The sequence below is a fragment of the Pseudochaenichthys georgianus genome, chromosome 10 (genome assembly GCF_902827115.2).
Source record: "Pseudochaenichthys georgianus chromosome 10, fPseGeo1.2, whole genome shotgun sequence".
Lineage (NCBI taxonomy): Eukaryota > Metazoa > Chordata > Actinopteri > Perciformes > Channichthyidae > Pseudochaenichthys > Pseudochaenichthys georgianus.
In genome coordinates this window covers 19092047-19115319 of record NC_047512.1, presented here as the reverse complement: position 1 = coordinate 19115319, position 23273 = coordinate 19092047, and the positions used below count along the sequence as shown (strand labels likewise).

Sequence of the window (23273 nt, the reverse complement as noted above, 5' to 3'; positions counted from 1 at the left end):
ATGTCTGCTTTAAAGTATGGGTTTTTAGTTTCAATGTTTCTGGCGCTTGAGTAGGCTGGAAGAAATGTTGTGAAAAAAACACATCCACTTTAACAACCTTCTCTTCTACAAGGGCAAAGGGTAATTTACATCAAAACAGATTAAAACTTACCTTCAAGTTTCACTGAGGAGCATAACATTTATATCAAAAAAGCTTAAATAGTTTATTATTCGATTGGAGGGTTACTAAATATGCCAGATATACAAATCTTTAAGGTTTGACCACACCCAACGAAAGTGCAGTAATGCCAATTTCTCGGTGCCCACTTCTGCAAGTTTGTATGGATAAAGAAGAAATGATTCCAATTTAGAGGAATAGACCACTAAGATGTGATTGCTATTTTCTCTGAATTTATAGAGTACATTATTTTCCATCAGACTGAAAGCTTAAAATATATGCCAACTCCCTTGTTTTGTTTTAAAAATGTTACTAATACTTAAATGTTAAAGCTTCAAATGCTGTTCCCTCTGTCTGGTAGAGTTCATGTATTACTGTGAAAGCATCTCCTTTGTTTTAAGCGGGCACACCCAACCATATCAAGTTTTGATAATTTGCTGACTGTTCCCACACCTGTAGCCTGGCTAGTTATTTTACCTCTGCTATAACTGATTTCTTTATGTGATGCGTCATGTGATGTCTATAGCTACAGGTCCAATAGGACACGTGGAGCACCACACATAATTAACATTTATATTCTAAGAATTCACATTCCCTTTGAATAGCAGTGTTGAGATGTTCTGTAAGCTATGTAGAATGCTAATGTAATCACTGAATATATTACAATCTAAGCAAAGATCTAGGGTGGGCCTGTTTTTCTCTGACACACACACACACACAAGAAATGAATCTCTTCCCGCTGTGAGTCAGATGTGTCATTTTTTCCTACTTAGTGATTCAGGAGCATTGTGGCGCAACCATCTTCCACCGTCATGTTGAATCAGGGAGGCCATTTTAGTTTGTTCTGTGGTCTCATGGAAATCAGAAAATGGAAATATTCCCACAACAGCGAAGGGCCCAAGTCCTTGAACACATGACTCACCCATCCTGTGGATCTTGGTGGAAGAGGGCTGTAACCTTCACAGCAATAACTCGAACTTCCACACAACATTGCAGCAGTTACAACACTGCTGATTTACTAACCCTTGATGGCTGACGTAGTAGAGGTACAAAAGCCTTTTTATCGTGCAATCAAAAATTAAATGCATGTGAGCACACACTGTTTTAAGCCTCTTGAGACAAGTCAGCAATATTAGGTCCATACCATTTTCTGTTTATTTGTGTTTAGAACTTCTGAGTTCAAAAACCTAAACTAAAGCCAGCCCCAAGAACAATATCGCAGTTGTATGCCAACAGCAACATTTTCTCTTCCAGCCCTGCCAGCCTTCCCCTCATCCCCCCTGGTCTCTCTCTCTGGGCCAAACACTCACTACTTCTTTTTCCCTTCCTCTCTTCCTCTCTCCTTGCTCTCTGGACATATTTCTATGTCCGTGCACGAGGGTGGTGGTGGAGGGGGGTTTTGTTAAAAGCAAGTTGCAGCAGTGAGGAGTGCTGGCACGAGAAAGAACAGAGTGAGAGGCTGTATTGTTTCGCCACACAAGGTCCCTGTGTGGTTGTCAGTCCCCTGTAGGAGCTTAGGCATGGTATGCATGTGCTGAGCCATCTGGTGGTGCAAAACACACATCTGGAAAGAGTGAGGCAGCCGGTGGGGGGCTTGGAACAGTGAGGTGAGGAGTTAACACTGGGGAGTCAGAGGCTGAAGTCTAACAAAGTGTGCAAATAAGATCAATACATTGTGGCTTTTGCTAAACAAGTTCTGCTGATTTAGCCTTTTCGGTGCCTAGAAGAGTTATAATAAGATAAGCAGATCTTTTTAAAAACAAGTTGTAGCTGTGGCCACAAACCCCTAGAAAGATATTTATTTCACTTTAGACTTTGAAACTTTGAAACAGTGTCTGTGATAAAGGGGCCAATAGAAGAATGTGTAAGTATTGTCAGAAGGCCGCAGGGGCGTCTCTAGGCGGAGAGAAACAAGTCTTTTTTGCCACACATACGCAGTCCCACCCTCAACGTCTTATAGAGCTTTCTTCAACTCTAGTCTGGGGTTGGCTTGCAGCCCCTCTGACACACACATAGGTACACACACACTAAAATTGAGCAAAAGGAATTGGGCACTCAGTCAGCACTTGAGGGCTTCTCTCACCTCATGTGTCCCCTTGCATACGAGGTACAGCTAGTGACAAGTTAATGCTACACTGACATTACAGCAAAGGCAAATAAGGATACTGAAAAACACAAAGTGGAATTATGAGAAGCAAGTTCCTTTATGCAGGAAAGTGACCTTCGGTATGAGGGGTGTTTCTTCCCATGGTTGTACTTAAAGGGGTGTACACTTTGTTTGTGGCACTAAAACACAGCATAGTAATTTAGTACTGGAATGGAATGAGGGAGGTCAAAGGTCAGTCCGCTGCGGGGAAATAGATGAAGAAGGCAGGGTGAGACAAGATGATAGAGCAACCAAGCTGGCTTATATCAATGCCTGTAAGTAAGAGCCTTTAAATGAAGTAGGGCATCATTGTTTACAAAAGGGCTTATTTATTAGTTATTTCTTGGTAAGTGTGCGTTGCCTTGAAACAGAGGTTGCCAGTGTGAGAGAGGAGAGGAAAGTGCGTGACACGAGGGAAGAGGAGAGAGGTACGGCGGAGGGAAAACAGACAGCCCGTGCACTTTTGGACATGAAACCCCAGAGTTGCCTTCGGCTCAAATTACCAGAATCTGGAGGTGGGGCACTGGGAGTGATGTTGTCAAACTAAACCAAAACGGATACATGCGCCTACGTGACTACCAAGTGTAGAAATATTGATCACTGTCAGGGAAACAAGTTGAAAATATAAAAAAGGTATTGATCCATTCCATCATCCTCCCCGTTGATGCACTTCTGTCCAATGGTATTCAGCTTTATGTTGAACAAATACAAATATTGAAAAGTTAGTTATAATAGCTTTGCAACCATTTTATGGGTTTGCTGTGCAAAACTTAAATGTTCACATTTCAATCTTTTGTCACAATACAGGTCATGATTATGATTTTTTGGTAATTCAATAAATAAATAAATAGTCTTTATAAAATAATGACATGATAAAGCTTATTGTTGTAGACTCCAGTTTGAATTAAATACCGTTTCGAATGAAAAGTAGAGGTGTAGTAGTAGTAGTAGTAAAATAAGTAGTAGTTCCAGTAGTAATAATAGCATTTATTGTAATATAAACAATGTAGAATATTTATAATATAAATGTTTGTATAATTTTGACAATATATATGGTCAGCTTGCCCAGCTCCTAACCCCAGGCTATCTATCATCTTCCAGGAAAATACAACTGCAATTGTCCCTCCTAGTAAAATGGTACTTGATTATAATAACTGAAATCAGCAGTGTTTAGAGAAACTTTTGATTTGACTGATCAGTTAACAGATACCGCTATTTCAGGTGAAGAAATAAGCAGTATAAGCCTGGATGAGCATTTTCAACAACAAGAACCCCAACCCTTGAAATGAATATGTGATAGATTGCTATTTCAAGTATTATCTGTTGGCAGTTATGAGTTTACATTCTCCCAGACGAACGAGTTGCAGTGTTGGAACATTTACAGCTATGCCTGGAATGTGCAGCCTTGGAAGGTATCTGTTTTTCTTGAAGCACAACATATGGGTGATGAGCTAAAGGGGAAATATACACTCTTCCAAAACCCCTTATCGCTCTCTTGGATCAATGATTCAAAACACTAGAGTGATTGTCAGACCCTGTAGATACATTGATCACACTGCTTATCACATGCAACACAGAGATATCTGTGTCCCAATGAATGTGTGAAATCTTTTGGAGTTACTTCATTTTCTGGGGGCTGATACAGAATGTTGAAACAATTGGCAATTAGTAACACACCTAAAGACAAACACTGAGCGACTTAATTACTCTGACTGCACAATGTGACGGCGGTACCAAGACTGACCGGTGAAGGTGTTCCCAAGCATCGGTCTGTTACCATGAGTCTAGTGTGCAGACATAACAAAGATAGTTCAGGCTGTCAATGAAGAAGCCAGAAAGAGGGGTCGGGTTTTCTCAATAAAAAACATTTACAAACAAAGTAGAACAAAGTTCCTTCCTACGTTACGCTTTGTGGCATGTGATATTATCCATACACACACAGGGCATTGCTATGGAAACATCCCTGCAAGTACCTGGCCCCTTGCTTATTATGTTGCTATAGCGGCCATCCCATAATAGGCTCTTTTTTTCCTTCTCCGTCCCGCCCTCGTGTTCGTGACTCACAACTTGCAGTGGAAACCACAATTCAATCTGTCTCTCATTCCCCTTTTCTCCTTTTACATTCTTCTCTGTACCAAAGGAGTAGCTCGCCTTTCTGAATCATCAGTGTATGTTTGTGCGTGCGTGTGTGTGTGGTGTGTGTGTGTGTGTGTGTGTGTGGTGTGTGTGGGTGTGTGTGTGTGTGTGTGTGTGTGTGGTGTGTGTGTGTGTGTGTGTTGTGTGTGTGTGTGTGTGTGTGTGTGTGTGTGTTGTGGTGTGTGTGTGTGTGTGTGTGTGTGTGTGTGTGTGTGTGAGGGAGGGAGGAGGAGGGAGGGAGCACGCGCTGTGGGGAATTCCAAAATGATTTCCAATGATAAGTTACCATGGTGATGGCAAATACCAGGCCGGGTGACCTGCATGTTGCGAGATAGTGTATCTTCAGCATTGCAAGCTGTCCTAATCGGACTGTGATTTCTTTGTAGTTGTCATCTCTCCACGGATGCACTCAGCCCTCTGTTGTAACTTCAGGTTCACTTTGTTTAGAGAATCCCTAACTTGTGGTCTGCTTACTCACGGGGCTCCCGAGGTAGGATGGCACAACATCACATGCATGATAATATGTTGCATATGATGTAACAAAAGAAGCATGTAGCAAACAAGTCAAATGTTAACATTTTGAACACCATCTCTCTGGCTTGGCTTAAGGTTCAAAGTTTTTAAACAATTTGGGGTTTGTCCTCTCCCCGGCAAATACAAGGCCATCGTGTTCCGCCCATTCAAAGGGGAGGTGGTGGATGCTGTGGTCACTCAGGTTAACAAGGTGAGGGAAAACACAGTGCTACTATGGCCACTATGCAGTTTTTCTTGAGCTGAAACATTATCCTTTGAGGCATGGAAAGCTGACATATTAAATCAATTAAACTCGGACACTTGGGATATAAATCATATTATATATAAAGATGATTGTACAACAAACTGTATTTTAAACGTGTTCGTTCAATTCTCTAGAGCAGTTATAGATGCTTTTGCAGTGATTGATGTGTTGAATATTAACTAATGAATAGCTGACAACAGATATTATTTTATTTTTGTCTTATTTGTAATATAATTAAATTGATTATTTGTTATTTATATTTTTCTGTTTCCTGCAGGTTGGATTGTTCACAGAAATTGGTCCCATGTCCTGCTTTATCTCTCGCCATGTGAGTTATCTTATAGTTTTGGACCGCACTGGTTGCCTTTCACGCTTTTTGATTTATATTGTCTTTATCTACGAGAAACTTTGTTTTTTGCAGTCCATCCCCTCAGAAATGGAGTTTGACCCAAACTCCAATCCTCCTTGTTATAAGACAACTGATGAGGTGAGAATTTAAAATTTTTATTTCTTGGTACCAGCTGGAGTGGAGTGCACCAGCTGGGCGTAACTCTACGTCCGACGTGGAACCGAACGTTAAGACCAAACTAAAGTTATGACCAGTGCACCACTTAGACTCAAGCCCTGTATGCCCGGGTGTAACTTTTACGCCTAGTATGGAGCAGGCGTAAATCGGAAAGACAGACTAGTATCCATAGTAACGTAAAACAGGCAAGAAGGAAAATAACGATGGCAGTGCGTCTTGTTTACAGGTTTAACAACGAAAGGGCATTAAGAAGAGAGAGTCCTCCTTGATCGAACAAACACACTGGACATCTATTCAGTGAGCTGATCGAGAGGTTTCGTTTCGGCAGACGAGCCCTTTTTGATTTAATCGAGGAGATCTCCCCTCAACTACAGCACGGATCAGACAGAAACGCTGCGCTCTCCCCAACCTTGCAGGTGCTGATTGCGCTCAGATTTTACTTTAATACTGTGGGAGGCATGATTAATGTTCATCGCACAACTGCATGTCGGGCTATTAGACAAGTTTCCTTGGCTCTCCAGCGCCGCCTTAGGAACTATATTCGCTTACCAACACAAGAAGAAGCAGCAAAATCCTCCTGGCATCCGTGAAGATATCGGTGGACGACTTACCCGCAATCACATAATAAACAACCTCTAGCCCTGTATATTTGTAACACTGTTTTTTTTGCAATTTCATTTCAATAAGCTCCCATTGTGACCACATATTTTCATTAGGCCGTTTTATAGCCTATTTTATTAAAAAAACACAAGAACATTAAATAACATTTGGAGAACTAGCATGAAATTGACATAAAAACACGTACAACAAATATGATTAGAGAATGGTGAATGACAAATTGTCTTCTTTGCTGATTCTTAAGAATTATAATTTTGAGTCTTAATTTCTCCTTCTCCAGCTCAATTTTGTCATGTTCCGCTCTCGGTTTTGCGGTCTCCACCTCCACACGAACGATCTCTTTCTCCACCAGTTCACGCTGCAGCTCTGTAAAATCCCTCTTTGTTTTTCGGGGTGTGGGCGTCATTTTTCTCTTCTTTTGGTTTCTGTTATCCATGACTTCGTTATCCAAGTCTTAGCTTGCTCTGAATGGAGGAGTTCGAGTGTTAAATTATGTAGACGTGTGTTGCTTGGCAACAATTACTGTTTCGCGTGTATTCACGTGGACGTGCATCTTTTACATTGCATTTAGCAGACGCTTTTATCCAAAGCGACTTACAATAAGTTCATTCGACCAGGAAGACACAACCTTGAAGAAAACAGAATCATATAAGAACATCAGGTTTCATAGAGCCAAGCATTTCAAGTGCTACTCAACTGGCTATAGATAAGCCAGTCCTTTACTAGTATATAAGTGCTCTGTTAGCAGTTCTTTGTTAGTAATTCTATCGCTCGAGGTGGAGTCGAAAGAGATGAGTTTTCAGTCTGCGCCGGAAGGTGTGTAAGCTTTCTGCTGTCCTGATGTCAATGGGGAGCTCATTCCACCATTTTGGATCCAGGATAGCAAACCCACGTGTTTTTTGCTGATGGGAACTTGGGTGTCCCCCTCGCAGCGAGGGTGGCAGCGAGTCGTTTGGCTGATGCAGAGGGTAGTGCACCGCGCTGGGGGTATACAGTTTAAACCATGTCCTGGGATATAGGAAGGGCCAGATCCATTCGCAGCATGGTACGCAAGTACCAGTGTCTTGAAGTGGATTTCTAGCAGTTACCGGAAGCCAGTGAAGGGAGCGGAGGAGCGGCGTGGTGTGGGAAAATGTAGGAAGGTGAAGACCAGACGAGCCGCTGCATTCTGGATGAGCTGCAGAGGTCGGATGGCACATGCAGGTAGACCAGCCAGGGAGGGAGTTGCAGTAGTCCTAGGTGTGAGATGACGAGAGCCTGGGCCAGAACCTGCGTGGCTTTCTGGGTCAGCTGGGGACAGACCAGGCGCAGCTACGACCTAGACTAGTCAGGCTTGGTGCACTCGGTGTAAATTCGAATCACTAAGTCGGACGTAGCTAAGCCCACGTTAGAGTTAAGACCTACTTTTTCACGCCCAGCTGGTGCACTCCACTCCTGGAGATTAAAACAAAATAAATCACAATAATACCGAAAACATTTCTACAATTTTCTCAATTTTTAACAAAATGTAATAAGTACATGTCACAGTTCAGTTAATTTGAATAATAGTTGTGTTAAAGGTTTTTTTCAGAAAACATAACTAATCAGGGGTCGAACAAAAGCAAGAATTAATGATGGTGCTGTTTGCTGTTATGGTGCTATCCTGTTAACTGTTGCGGAGTCTTGCAATAAAGAAGGGTTGTTCTTCTTTTGTTTCAAGGACATTGTAATCCAACAAGATGATGAGATCCGGCTGAAGATTGTGGGAACAAGGGTTGACAAGAACGACATTGTAAGTGTTTTATGTGTTTTCTTCTCCTCGCCACATGAACAACTCAAAACTACTTTACTCTTTTACTATTTCTCAGATTTTCATTTATAGAAGTTATGAAGTGATTGTTGATTTACTGAATACAAAAAAATGCTTTTCTCTTGTTTTTTAGTTCGCAATTGGATCTCTTATGGATGATTATCTGGGTGAGTAGAACTGTGTCAGACAGGTGGCTGATCCATCATTAGATCGGCAGGATATTGAAAAGCCTTGCAAAGATGTATTTATTGTTGATTAATTTGTACTAGTAGTAAGTGCAACATGGTATTAGTTCCATTTGGTAACTGGTTGTGATGAACAGTTTTGGCTTTGCTGTTTATGACTTCACTTATAAAAAATGTTTTATTTTCTCTATATAAATGATTGTTGAACTTGCCTTCTTTATTTTACTTTCAGGTCTTGTCAGCTGATTCATCACCTCAAAAGGAGCACATTACACATGGGACCTTTTATGTCATAGTTATTTCTTGGTCAAAAGTATTTGTTTTAACTGATTTGTATGTTGTCAGGAGTTTTGACATAATTTCATTTGTTTTTTTCATTGGAATATATGTAAGATTTAAAGGAAAGCCCGAGAGAGCCCGGAGAATTATTGCTAAATTCATAGCAAAACTGCATACAATGCAGAAGCGGAGCCTAATATAATGTACTCTAATTTTAATGTAGAATTCATCATTTCTATCTGGACTCATCGTTTTTTTTGTACGCTGAGTAAAAATATTTATTTGTTAATCTTTGTATACTTTTTTGTGTTTTAAAATGTCACTGAATTGTAGTGGCCGAGCAGTGACTTGTATACATAGGCCCTCTGACCCCCCCCTTCCCTCGAAAAAGAAGAATAGATATTACGTCTCAACGTATAACTTCAGCGGAATATCAAAACAGTGGTCCGGGGTGCATCAATGACAGCGACCCTCGACCACAACAAAACAACACAATTTATATAAACACCTATCATGACAGGGCACCCCACAGCCAAGTAGCAATTACAAATGAATTAAGTCGGCACGGCAGCCCGCATTGAAAATTACTTGGCCTACCTTTGATGATGCAAATCACTGAAACACAAAGTCCATCCTCCTGTCCTTTTGGATGAAGCACTTGCAGGTCATTCAGCTGGTCCTTTGCCACTCCAGTTTATCATTGTAACTCAATCTGAAAATGACTCGGTTTAATAATTTCGCAACGATGTCATCACTATCACTGAAGTGAGCCATCATGAACGAACTATGCTAATCAATAAATCATATCGATTAGATTATGAAGCAAAAAAAGTAGGAAGGACATTGGATATTATCCGGCTGAACACCACGTGCATTTATCTAACAGGTTCGTTTTCCACAGACCTTATTTCGAGCTATTTTCCAAAATCCTATGGAGAAATTCCATTGCTTGTCTGTCGAGGGAATCCGAGCGAAGCTTACTTCCGGGTTTTAGGACGCATCACTGCACCACTTGCATAGACCTAACAGGAACGCGAAAAATAAAGCCCGCCCATTAGAGGGGAAGATATGATTGGTCAATTGTACTGTCATTTGACATTACTCTCCTCGTTGAGTTACTACGGTTATTAGTGGCCCTCTGTGAATGTAGAGAGGGACCAAGTCCTCCCGTCTTCACAGTAACTCGCAGGAGACTCGCATTTAACCCTTCACATTCCAACAGAACTGAACAGGCAATTCGAAGGATATTTTTCTTTGGAATATTAGTTTGTAACAATTAATGACAAAATTTAACCAACAACAAATACTACAACCATAATATTTAAATATTTTGTTTGTTTTTTATGTTTCAAATATTATTTTTTAGAATATCTTAGGAGGCCCTCACCGAGTGCCTAGAGGGCCCTGACGGCTCGCCCACTGAAAAATATAAAAATTTGGAACAGAGACGTGTCAGCATGTTATGTACATGAGTCATGACAAGATATTACAATTCAATTCAGTGAATTGAATTGTAATATCTTGTCATTGACATAACATGCTGACACGTCTCTGTTCAAATGAGCGAAACGTGCACGCGGAAATCACAGGGGCGCGCACGGCTGGTGGCCGTAAAATACGTCACCGGAGCGTTCGGTCTTTCTTTCTCTCGTCCTGAAGATGGCGGCAGGGGTAAGTAAGATGGCTAGCTTTATGGTTTTTCTTTTAACTTTCATGTGTCAATCCGTTAAAAATCAGCAACATCCGCACTCTCAAAGATTACCTTGCGATTTAAACATCAACTTTCAACCCGTTAGGTAGACGTTATTGGTGGTATTTATGTAAAATGTCATTCATTGTTCCTACAAACTAAGGTTAGCTTATGCTGTCCTGACGTTGCATTCACGGCGATTCACGGCCAACTTCTGGCCCAGGCTTGTGCCACGTTACCGTAGCTATTTACAGGATGTAAAGCTTAGTGTTGCATTGGGAGTTTTCCTTTACGTTGGTGCTAATGTCCTCTTTCTGTAGACTTGTAACCAATATTTTTTGACGTTTTTTAAAGCTACTTGATCCACAGCTGTAGAAACAACTGTCGGCTCCATTACCGGTACTGATGGCTAGCATGTGTTAGCATTTAAACAAGCTACAAAGCACGTGAATATAGCTAAATGTTTTACTCAAATTGTTTAACTGAGTGCATTTGGCCTTGTTAGTCGATATAGTTGACTGGCAAAGTATTACAATCCAGCGGCTTTCACCTGCCCTAATTTCTGTCCTGTACATTTTAAATGGCCCAGCATCTCGATTGTATGGCACCTTCATTTGTGCGATATCACTTCAACTCGACGTGTGGCTTTTATCCCATCATTCTTTTACCTAATGGTTCTTTTTTTAATGTAGGCATAGTAATCGAGCAATATTACAGGGCTATTACAATTTATCTATTTATTTTTTTTTAAACCGTAGGAGACAATTCAACGAGACTGTTTGTGCTTCATAGGCTAACCTGCTAGCGAAAATGCTACTGTGAACCTTGAATTTGGTTGCTTTTTGAAATTGTTTTCTAATGCAGTGTTGTCTCTTTATTTTTTAGACTCTGTACACATACCCAGAGAACTGGCGGGCCTTCAAGGCCCAAATTGCAGCCCAGTACAGCGGGGCTCGCCTCAAAGTCGCCAGCAACTCCCCTGCCCTTCACCTTCGGCCAGACAAACCGGACCCTTGCCTTCCTCAACAACTTCCCCCTGGGCAAGGTACGTGTTTCAACAGTGGCTCTTGTTTCAACATAAAAAAAATGTTGTTGCAAATGTGCTGCTTTTAAATAACATTATCAAATAATAAAATGTAATCACAGAGAAGTGCTTTAACCAGTTTAACTGACACTATTGGTTGTGTATCAAACATGTCTATACACTTCATAGCTGGACTTTCTATGTTGGTTTGTAACAGTTATTGACACCAATTGGGCAACTCTATTCTTCAGGGGGAAATAGATGTCCCCTGTCTGGGCAAGGCGGTGTCCATTCATGGCACAAAGTCTTAATCTGACGGGGGCAGAGAAACTAGAGACCATGTTCATCCCAGTCGACTCTGTCAGTGAGTAAAGGCTGGTTCATGCTATGGGCACAAACTGAACCTCAAGGTTTAGAGCTGATGTTAGGGTTCTGAAGCTTGTAAGATGAGCTGGGCTGTGTCAGCAGCCAGAGCTTCATTTAAAAATGCTTACCTTCCATAATGTCTTTCAGAAAGGCATTCAAAATGTAAGGTAACTAACAGGCAGTCACTTTTCTCTTTTTTTTTTTAAAAGAGGAAAGTGTTGTGCCTGAATACAGAACGGAGTTACTCCAAAACAAGTGTATGAGTTGATACATTTCAAGTGCTGAATGTTCACACAATGGTTGTGTATCAAACATATACACTTAATAGCTGGCATTTCTGGATAAAAACATGCCACAATTGTTGAATTAATCCTGAATTCTGCTCCTCCCCCCCCCCCCCTTGTAGGTACCTGCCTACCAGGGAGATGACGGTTTCTGTCTGTTCGAGAGTAATGCCATTGCTCACTACTGTAAGTGTTTATGAATCTTACCCAGTTTGTGTGTTCATCACAAAGTTTACCTCGAATTTTAACGGAATAAATGCTGACTATTATTTCCCACAAGTATAGGATTTTATGGTAGAATTCATTGTCTGACCCGGCAAACCATTAAGTTAATTACTGCACTGGCGTGTGATTTAGATCAGGGGTTCCCAACCCCCCGGTACCGGGCCGCGGAGGTGTTACTGCCGGGCCGCGAAATAGCTGAGTTCATCGTAAAACAGGAGAGTAAACCAGTCTGCCTTGATCTATGAATTCATGTCCGGGACTCTCACGGTATCTGCTGCCCGCAGCTGTTTTATAGAAGGAAAACATCCTTCACTTAATGAAATGGCTGCAGCAGCGGGAGGGTTAACTCAGCCTCTGAGAAGTGCAGCACCAGCGCGGCGAGAGCTGTGCCTTTTTACGCACCGCTTTCGTCAGAACAGCGAGTGACTGCAGGCTGCTACGTGTTAACCACACACACCTCTACACACATCGAACTGCCCGATTACTCCCCCTTTTATTAGTTATATGAAGGAGTGTGTGCACGCGCGCGCTCAGCTCTGTGTTTGTGTCTGTCCGACACCGGCATTTGTTTTCAAATGACCATGAACAGTAATTTACACACATCTGGCTAACTCCATAGGTAGCCTATATGCGGGTGTTCCCAAAAATAAATTAGTTTAATCTTAATCTCGATGTAGAGCTAAATGCTGTCGGAGGTGCACCGGTACGAACGTCACCATCATAATATCTTCTGAAAACAAATGCCAGTGACACACACACTCACACACCTCCTTCATAATGCACCTTCTCGTTTCCCATCACTGGATTATCCGTAAATCATACAAACAAAACCAAAACGTTGATTTATCTGTTTTCCCGTTTTGGTTTAAAAACTGAATAACGACGTTTTTCCGAAAAAACCGACACCGGTTCTTTTTTAAACATTGTTAATATGTTTTGGATGCATATTGTTATATTTGTTCAGGCTGTTGCATACAATTAGCCTCTGTTGCTACCTGCTGGTGGTGAGTAAATATTAAAATTGACAACCGGTCCGCGATTTCTTTTTTTAATGGATCTGCCGGTCCTTGGCACAATAAAAGTTGGGAACCCCTGATTTATATAGATCCCTGCACACTTAAGCAGAATGACAAGTCGTACGTGATGTACTTTACATTTTTGTAATGTCTTTTGCACATTTCAATATCCTCTTTTAGAAAATGGACAATGTACATTTATCAACATTCAATATGTGTATTTCCCTTTGTTTGCTTGTTTCCAACATGTTTATTTGTACAAATATATATCTACATTTATGTGTTCTTGTACACTTTCTACCACAGTGAGCAATGAGGCCCTGCGTGGTGCCACTCCCCAGGCCGCAGCCCAGGTGCTGCAGTGGGTCAGCTTTGCTGACTCAGAGATCATCCCACCAGCCAGCGCATGGGTCTTCCCAACTCTGGGAATCATGCAGTTCAACAAGCAGGTTGGTAGCTCAGCATTTTCTGGTCAAGTTAAATACTTGAATGATGGTTTGCTTGCTGTGGTGGAATTTTGGTGTGTAACAGTCATTGACACCAATTGGGCAACTAAAATAGATGTCCCCTGTCTGGGCAAGGCGGTGTTATGTCATGGCACAAAGTCTTAATCTGACGGGGGTAGAAAAACCAGAGACCATGTTCATCCCAGTCAACTCTGTCAGTGAGTAAAGGCTGGTTCATGCTATGGGCACAAACTGAACTGAACACAAAGAGTTATAGCTGAGTTTAGGGTACTGAAGTTTGTAAGATGAGTTGGATTGTTTAAGTAGTCTGTAGTTCATTCAAACTTAAAATGTAAGGTATGGCAGTAACTTTCCTCTTGTCAAAAATAAGTTTTGTGCCATATTAATACATAACTGAGTTAAACCGACAAGTGTATAAGTTGATACATTTCACCTGCTTAGGGCTGTTTTCAGTTGGCCAGAGATGATGCATATTCATTCCTCGGTTTGATTCTGTGCAGGCCACAGAGCAGGCCAAGGAGGATGTGAAGAGGACCCTTGCAGTGCTGAACCACCACCTGAACACGCGCACCTTCCTGGTGGGCGAGAGGATCAGCCTGGCTGACATCAGTGTGGCCTGCGCCATTCTCTGGCTCTTCAAACAGGTATGACATGCACTCTGGAGAAATAAAGCTACACCGTTTGAAATGCATCTTAAAGAAAGGAGTGTCCTCCTTGAAATTATGGAAGTCCAAATGCGCTCCTGAAAGTCCTAACATGCCACTCTGTCCCCTGTAGGTGCTTGAGCCCTCTTTCCGTCAGCCTTACCCTAATGTGACTCGCTGGTTCGTCACCTGTGTCAACCAGCCAGAGTTCAAGACAGTCCTTGGAGATGTAAAGCTGTGTGAAAAGATGGCCCAGTTTGATTGTAAGTCATCAACAATGAAATGTGTATATGGAGCACGAAGCTGGCTGTTGTCAAATTTTAAAGGATGAAATTAGACGTGCACTTTTTTTGACATTGTTAATTTTTTCAGACTTGTACTCTCAAATGTAAGCAAACAAATGCGTAAAGGATTCTGCCTCAAGAAACCGGATGTCATTTAACCAATGGCTGTTAAAGTGTAACAAGAATGCAAAGGAAATACTCAACTGCCTTTTTTAGGGAAAGAAACCCATCCCCTTTCCTAAACTGTCAAATGTATTGCGATGATTCACAATTCATGGTCTTAGTCGGGTAGGAAATTCCTTTCTGGGGAGAAAAAAATAGATGTCCCCTGTCTGGGCAAGGCGGTGTCCAATTATGGCACCAAGTCTTAATCTGACGGGGGCAGAGAAACTAGAGACCATGTTCATCCCAGTCGACTCTGTCAGTGAGTAAAGGCTGGTTCATGCTATGGGCACAAATAAATACAAAAAAGACCTTAATTGACTGTATTTTGTATCAAACGGGACATGTCTCCAGGTTTTAAACATAGGTGCAATGTCTACATCATATAGTAAGTATTGTTTTTTTTAACTTAAAACATGTTTTCATGTTTCTCCAGCCAAGAAGTTTTCTGAGATGCAGCCAAAGAAAGAGACTCCTCCTAAAAAAGAGAAGGCAGGAAAAGATGCAGCCAAGCCCCAGGAGAAGAAGAAAAAGGAAGAGAAGAAGCCTGCTGAAGAAGAGGAAATGGACGACTGTGATGCTGTTTTGGCTTCTGAGCCCAAAACCAAGGACCCCTTTGCACACTTGGCAAAGAGGTAGAACAATCTATATGACTTTGATGTCTTAAGCATTTGGTTGCTTTGTTTTCTTTCTTTCAGTTTTAGATGAAACTTTGCAGTGGCCACCCATGTAAAATAGAAAGCCAATAGTCTGCAGGTTTCCATTTCATTTGATCACCTCTGCAGATTGTTTCCTCGAGTGCTTATCGGTGAGTTGAAATGGTCTGCAGACCTTATGTTGGTTTGTAACAGTTATTGACACCAATTGGGCAACTCTATTCTTCAGGGGGAAATAGATGTCCCCTGTCTGGGCAAGGCGGTGTCCATTCATGGCACAAAGTCTTAATCTGACGGGGGCAGAGAAACTAGAGACCATGTTCATCCCAGTCGACTCTGTCAGTGAGTAAAGGCTGGTTCATGCTATGGGCACAAACTGAACCTCAAGGTTTAGAGCTGATGTTAGGGTTCTGAAGCTTGTAAGATGAGCTGGGCTGTGTCAGCAGCCAGAGCTTCATTCAAAAAAGCTTACCTTCCATAATGTCTTTCAGAAAGGCATTCAAAATGTAAGGTAAAGAACAGGCAGTCACTTTTTTCTTTTTTTTAAAGCGGAAAGTGTTGTGCCTCAATACAGAACGGAGTTACTCCAAAACAAGTGTATGAGTTGATACATTTCACGTGCTGAATGTTCACACAATGTCCATCTCTACCCTACATGCACAAAAAGCAGCTATAAATGACCTTTCTTTTCCTTTTTTCGATTTTAGCACATTTGTTATGGATGAGTTCAAGAGAAAGTATTCCAATGAGGAAACCCTGAAAGTAGCCATTCCCCACTTCTGGGAGCACTTGGACACTGAGGGGTACTCCATCTGGTACTGCGAGTACAAATTTGCTAAGGAGCTTGAAGAACCCTTCAAAAGCTGCAACCTCATCTCTGGTAAGCCTCAGCAACATAATTGTTTTGTTTTTTTACATCATAAATTCTGAATCGATGACCTAGAGCCCTCATATTTTTAAATAAATGTGAGTGGTTTTAAAAAACCGATGTCCCCTGTCTGGGCAAGGCGGTGTCATGTAATGGCACAAAGTCTTAATCTGATGGGGGTAGAAAGAACTAGAGACCATGTTCATCCCAGTCAACTCTGTCAGTGAGTAAAGGCTGGTTCATGCTATGGGCACAGTTATACAGACTTAGGGCATTGATATTTCGACAGAACCTCCCTACAACTCTTAATGTTGGTCTTTGTTTGGCCACATCTATTTTATACATGAAGTTGGTGTAGAAATGATGAACTTTAGTAAAGTGCTCAATTTGTCGGTACTGATGGTATGTATGTATGATTTTATTTTGTTGTTTAATGTCTGAAACTCTTGTGTAAACAGGTATGTTCCAGCGCCTGGACAAACTCAGAAAGAATGCCTTTGGCAGTGTCCTCTTGTTTGGCACCAAGAACGACAGCACCATCTCAGGCGTCTGGGTCTTCAGAGGCCAGGAACTTGTCTTCCCTGTAAGTTTTGCAATGGAAAAAATATACATTCCAAAATGTCCTGCCCTTTATAATACCCACACTCAAAATGTTGTCTGTTCAAGAGCAGTCAGTTGTGTATAGTCAATGTAAAATACTTTGACTGCAGCGTAACTTTAAATGGATGTAGATCAACGGCTTAACCAGCCCCTGTCTGGGCAAGGCGGTGTCCATTCATGGCACAAAGTCTTAATCTGACGGGGGCAGAGAAACTAGAGACCATGTTCATCCCAGTCACCTCTGGTTCAGTGAGCAGTGGGCTGGTTCATGCTATGGGCACAAATGATATGCAATATCAAAAATGTACTTTAAACATTGGATTTTGTAGGTTGGTGTGTCTGTACAGCTTTATGTTGCTTGTACAACATTTCTGACCTTAAAATATGTTTAAAACAAGGCGTTCTTTAGATTGTTGAAGCATATACTATAGCTTTATAGTCTGCTTCTCAGTGTAAACCATTTGATGGTCCAAGTATTTGCCTCTTGATGAACTATCATGATGGTGGTACATCAATACGTTTGTCAGACAGGAATATGATTCACTTGCATTCAAATAACTTTTCTTTAAATTCCTTTCCAGCTGTCTCCAGACTGGCAAATCGACTACGAATCATATGACTGGCGTAAGCTTGATCCCAGCAGCGAGGAGTGCAAGACCATGGTAAAGGAGTACTTTGCCTGGGAGGGAGACTTCAAGCATGTGGGTAAAGCCTTCAACCAGGGCAAGGTCTTCAAGTGAGAGGACACTGGGACAGTCTTCGCTTCTGCTTTCCAACACTTAATACCTATTGACTCTAAGCGACCAAGTGCTTATTACGAGAATGACAGTGTAAAGACAATAGTGAATTGTCAGTGGCCCCAAGCTGCTGTTGTGTTCTTTGACCTGCAAAATAAAGCATTTTCCACAATGCCATCTTTTGGATTTGATGTCTTTGGTCTGATTCGAGTCTCATTTCATGTTAAAATGGCAAACTATCCAAACATATTTTAATTCCAACCAATTTCCTGTCCGAGTACCACCCAGAACAGTGACTATAAATGTTTACAGGTAAAACTTATAGTGTGAAGGCCATGATCTATACACGGCAATATAAAATTGATGTTCATGTGACGCCTTTCTTTTCAAAATTAGAAGTGAAAAATGTCTGCAGTTACACGTTTTTCAACCTTCATGATGTCCGTGTTGTATGATGCAACATTGCACAGTTATGACCCTACCCAATGACAAAGCTGGGTGTGGTCGGAAAGCATCAGAGCTGAAACTTTTAACCAGAAGAAGTCAGTGAAACAAAGCTTTACCTTGGTGTCAAACGACTGGGACATTTCCTCTAAAAAAATATTCTAGACATTTGTACTTATTTTTCTGATGTAAGTGTGAATACACTTGGCATGCATCATAATTGCGAATAATTTATATCGCTTGAAAAAAAACACCCAGAGGAGCAGCTCCACTAACTTACAAGTATAGCCAATGCTGCAGTACCCTCTGATTCCAGCAAGGGGCAGCAAAGACTTGTCATTGGAAAGCTGTAATGACTGGGCTGTGGTCTGCCAAATCTAACAAAATGTCTGCTTTAAAGTATGGGTTTTTAGTTTCAATGTTTCTGGCGCTTGAGTAGGCTGGAAGAAATGTTGTGAAAAAAACACATCCACTTTAACAACCTTCTCTTCTACAAGGGCAAAGGGTAATTTACATCAAAACAGATTAAAACTTTACCTTCAAGTTTCACTGAGGAGCATAACATTTATATCAAAAAAGCTTAAATAGTTTATTATTCGATATTGGAGGGTTACTAAATATGCCAGATATACAAATCTTTAAGGTTTGACCACACCCAACGAAAGTGCAGTAATGCCAATTTCTCGGTGCCCACTTCTGCAAGTTTGTATGGATAAAGAAGAAATGATTCCAATTTAGAGGAATAGACCACTAAGATGTGATTGCTATTTTCTCTGAATTTATAGAGTACATTATTTTCCATCAGACTGAAAGCTTAAAATATATGCCAACTCCCTTGTTTTGTTTTAAAAATGTTACTAATACTTAAATGTTAAAGCTTCAAATGCTGTTCCCTCTGTCTGGTAGAGTTCATGTATTACTGTGAAAGCATCTCCTTTGTTTTAAGCGGGCACACCCAACCATATCAAGTTTTGATAATTTGCTGACTGTTCCCACACCTGTAGCCTGGCTAGTTATTTTACCTCTGCTATAACTGATTTCTTTATGTGATGCGTCATGTGATGTCTATAGCTACAGGTCCAATAGGACACGTGGAGCACCACACATAATTAACATTTATATTCTAAGAATTCACATTCCCTTTGAATAGCAGTGTTGAGATGTTCTGTAAGCTATGTAGAATGCTAATGTAATCACTGAATATATTACAATCTAAGCAAAGATCTAGGGTGGGCCTGTTTTTCTCTGACACACACACACACACAAGAAATGAATCTCTTCCCGCTGTGAGTCAGATGTGTCATTTTTTCCTACTTAGTGATTCAGGAGCATTGTGGCGCAACCATCTTCCACCGTCATGTTGAATCAGGGAGGCCATTTTAGTTTGTTCTGTGGTCTCATGGAAATCAGAAAATGGAAATATTCCCACAACAGCGAAGGGCCCAAGTCCTTGAACACATGACTCACCCATCCTGTGGATCTTGGTGGAAGAGGGCTGTAACTTCAGCAAATAACTCGAACTTCACCCACAACATTGCAGCAGTTACAACACTGCTGATTACTAACCCTTTGATGGCTGACGTAGTAGAGGTACAAAAGCCTTTTTATCGTGCAATCAAAAATTAAATGAATGTGAGCACACACTGTTTTAAGCCTCTTGAGACAAGTCAGCAATATTAGGTCCATACCATTTTCTTGTTTTTATTTGTGTTTAGTAACTTCTGAGTTCAAAACCTAAACTAAAGCCAGCCCCAAGAACAATATGCAGTTGTATGCCAACAGCAACATTTTCTCTTCCAGCCCTGCCAGCCTTCCCCTCATCCCCCCTGGTCTCTCTCTCTGGGCCAAACACTCACTACTTCTTTTCCCTTCCTCTCTTCCTCTCTCCTTGCTCTCTGGACATATTTCTATGTCCGTGCACGAGGTGGTGGTGGAGGGGGGTTTGTTAAAAGCAGTTGCAGCAGTGAGGAGTGCTGGCACGAGAAAGAACAGAGTGAGAGGCTGTATTGTTTCGCCACACAAGGTCCCTGTGTGGTTGTCAGTCCCCTGTAGGAGCTTTAGGCATGGTATGCATGTGCTGAGCATCTGGTGGTGCAAAACACACATCTGGAAAAGAGTGAGGCAGCCGGTGGGGGGCTTGGAACAGTGAGGTGAGGAGTTAACACTGGGGAGTCAGAGGCTGAAGTCTAACAAAGTGTGCAAATAAGATCAATACATTGTGGCTTTTGCTAAACAAGTTCTGCTGATTTAGCCTTTTCGGTGCCTAGAAGAGTTATAATAAGATAAGCAGATCTTTTTAAAAACAAGTTGTAGCTGTGGCCACAAACCCCTAGAAAGATATTTATTTCACTTTAGACTTTGAAACTTTGAAACAGTGTCTGTGATAAAGGGCCAATAGAAGAATGTGTAAGTATTGTCAGAAGGCCGCAGGGGCGTCTCTAGGCGGAGAGAAACAAGTCTTTTTTGCCACACATACGCAGTCCCACCCTCAACGTCTTATAGAGCTTTCTTCAACTCTAGTCTGGGGTTGGCTTGCAGCCCCTCTGACACACACATAGGTACACACACACTAAAATTGAGCAAAAGGAATTGGGCACTCAGTCAGCACTTGAGGGCTTCTCTCACCTCATGTGTCCCCTTGCATACGAGGTACAGCTAGTGACAAGTTAATGCTACACTGACATTACAGCAAAGGCAAATAAGGATACTGAAAAACACAAAGTGGAATTATGAGAAGCAAGTTCCTTTATGCAGGAAAGTGACCTTCGGTATGAGGGGTGTTTCTTCCCATGGTGTACTTAAAGGGGTGTACACTTTGTTTGTGGCACTAAAACACAGCATAGTAATTTAGTACTGGAATGGAATGAGGGAGGTCAAAGGTCAGTCCGCTGCGGGGAAATAGATGAAGAAGGCAGGGTGAGACAAGATGATAGAGCAACCAAGCTGGCTTATATCAATGCCTGTAAGTAAGAGCCTTTAAATGAAGTAGGGCATCATTGTTTACAAAAGGGCTTATTTATTAGTTATTTCTTGGTAAGTGTGCGTTGCCTTGAAACAGAGGTTGCCAGTGTGAGAGAGGAGAGGAAAGTGCGTGACACGAGGGAAGAGAGAGAGGTACGGCGGAGGGAAAACAGACAGCCCGTGCACTTTTGGACATGAAACCCCAGAGTTGCCTTCGGCTCAAATTACCAGAATCTGGAGGTGGGGCACTGGGAGTGATGTTGTCAAACTAAACCAAAACGGATACATGCGCCTACGTGACTACCAAGTGTAGAAATATTGATCACTGTCAGGGAAACAAGTTGAAAATATAAAAAAAGGTATTGATCCATTCCATCATCCTCCCCGTTGATGCACTTCTGTCCAATGGTATTCAGCTTTATGTTGAACAAATACAAATATATTGAAAAGTTAGTTATAATAGCTTTGCAACCATTTTATGGGTTTGCTGTGCAAAACTTAAATGTTCACATTTCAATCTTTTGTCACAATACAGGTCATGATTATGATTTTTTGGTAATTCAATAAATAAATAAATAGTCTTTATAAAATAATGACATGATAAAGCTTATTGTTGTAGACTCCAGTTTGAATTAAATACCGTTCGAATGAAAAGTAGAGGTTGTAGTAGTAGTAGTAAAAATAAGTAGTAGTTCCAGTAGTAATAATAGCATTTATTGTAATATAAACAATGTAGAATATTTATAATATAAATGTTTGTATAATTTTGACAATATATATGGTCAGCTTGCCCAGCCCTAACCCCAGGCTATCTATCATCTTCCCAGGAAATACAACTGCAATTGTCCCTCCTAGTAAAATGGTACTTGATTATAATAACTGAAATCAGCAGTGTTTAGAGAAACTTTGATTTGACTGATCAGTTAACAGATACCTGCTATTTCAGGTGAAGAAATAAGCAGTATAAGCCTGGATGAGCATTTTCAACAAACAAGAACCCCAACCCTTGAAATGAATATGTGATAGATTGCTATTTCAAGTATTATCTTGTTGGCAGTTATGAGTTTACATTCTCCCAGACGAACGAGTTGCAGTGTTGGAACATTTACAGCTATGCCTGGAATGTGCAGCCTTGGAAGGTATCTGTTTTCTTGAAGCACAACATATGGGTGATGAGCTAAAGGGGAAATATACACTCTTCCAAAACCCCTTATCGCTCTCTTGGATCAATGATTCAAAACACTAGAGTGATTGTCAGACCCTGTAGATACATTGATCACACTGCTTATCACATGCAAACACAGAGATATCTGTGTCCCAATGAATGTGTGAAATCTTTGGAGTTACTTCATTTTCTGGGGGCTGATACAGAATGTTGAAACAATTGGCAATTAGTAACACACCTAAAGACAAACACTGAGCGACTTAATTACTCTGACTGCACAATGTGACGGCGGTACCAAGACTGAACCGGTGAAAGGTGTTCCCAGCATCGGTCTGTTACCATGAGTCTAGTGTGCAGACATAACAAAGATAGTTCAGGCTGTCAATGAAGAGCAGAAAGAGGGGCGGGTTTTCTCAAATAAAAAACATTTACAAACAAAGTAGAACAAAGTTCCTTCCTACGTTACGCTTTGTGGCATGTGATATTTATCCATACACACACAGGGCATTGCTATGGAAACATCCCTGCAAGTACCTGGCCCCTTGCTTATTATGTTGCTATAGCGGCCATCCCAGAATAGGCTCTTTTTTCCTTCTCCGTCCCGCCCTCGTGTTCGTGACTCACAACTTGCAGTGGAAACCACAATTCAATCTGTCTCTCATTCCCCTTTTCTCCTTTTACATTCTTCTCTGTACCAAAGGAGTAGCTCGCCTTTCTGAATCATCAGTGTATGTTTGTGCGTGCGTGTGTGTGTGTGTGTGTGTGTGTGTGTGTGTGTGTGTGTGTGTGTGTGTGTGTGTGTGTGTGTGTGTGTGTGTGTGTGTGTGTGTGTGTGTGTGTGTGTGTGTGTGTGTGTGTGTGTGTGTGTGTGTGTGTGTGTGTGTGTGTGTGTGTGTGTGTGTGTGTGTGTGTGTGAGGGAGGGAGGGAGGGAGGGAGGGAGCACTCGCTGTGGGGAATTCCAAAATGATTTCCAATGATAAGTTACCATGGTGATGGCAAATACCAGGCCGGGTGACCTGCATGTTGCGAGATAGTGTATCTTCAGCATTGCAAGCTGTCCTAATC

General features: G+C 41.4%; 2 protein-coding genes across 2 annotated transcripts; both read left to right on the top strand.

Moving 5' to 3' along the window:
* The first annotated feature begins 3689 nt into the window (after positions 1-3689).
* On the top strand, positions 3690-8701 carry LOC139432858 (DNA-directed RNA polymerase II subunit RPB7-like). Its single transcript, XM_071204483.1, has 7 exons — positions 3690-3715; positions 5049-5163; positions 5495-5545; positions 5639-5704; positions 8061-8132; positions 8284-8317; positions 8568-8701. Exons 1-7 carry the CDS (start codon positions 3690-3692, stop codon positions 8579-8581), a joined length of 378 nt encoding a protein of 125 aa, XP_071060584.1. The 3' UTR covers positions 8582-8701.
* Positions 8702-10233: 1532 nt separating this feature from the next.
* On the top strand, positions 10234-17828 carry eef1g (eukaryotic translation elongation factor 1 gamma). The gene is given in 11 exon segments (XM_034092759.1): positions 10234-10285; positions 11190-11294; positions 11296-11349; positions 12101-12164; positions 13526-13668; positions 14187-14330; positions 14464-14593; positions 15213-15411; positions 16140-16312; positions 16759-16883; positions 17482-17828. Coding segments are annotated over 11 exon segments (1308 nt in total). The 5' UTR covers positions 10234-10273; the 3' UTR covers positions 17641-17828.
* Positions 17829-23273: the final 5445 nt, after the last annotated feature.

What these genes read in the sequence shown, in the direction of transcription:
- LOC139432858 (XM_071204483.1), top strand. Translation starts at nt 3,690, where the DNA reads ATGCCTGGAATGTGCAGCCTTGGAAG. An exon ending in GGAATGTGCAGCCTTGGAAG is followed by an intron (nt 3,716 to 5,048) that starts GTATCTGTTTTT and finishes GCTTGGCTTAAG; the next exon opens with GTTCAAAGTTTTTAAACAAT. An exon ending in CCTGCTTTATCTCTCGCCAT is followed by an intron (nt 5,546 to 5,638) that starts GTGAGTTATCTT and finishes TGTTTTTTGCAG; the next exon opens with TCCATCCCCTCAGAAATGGA.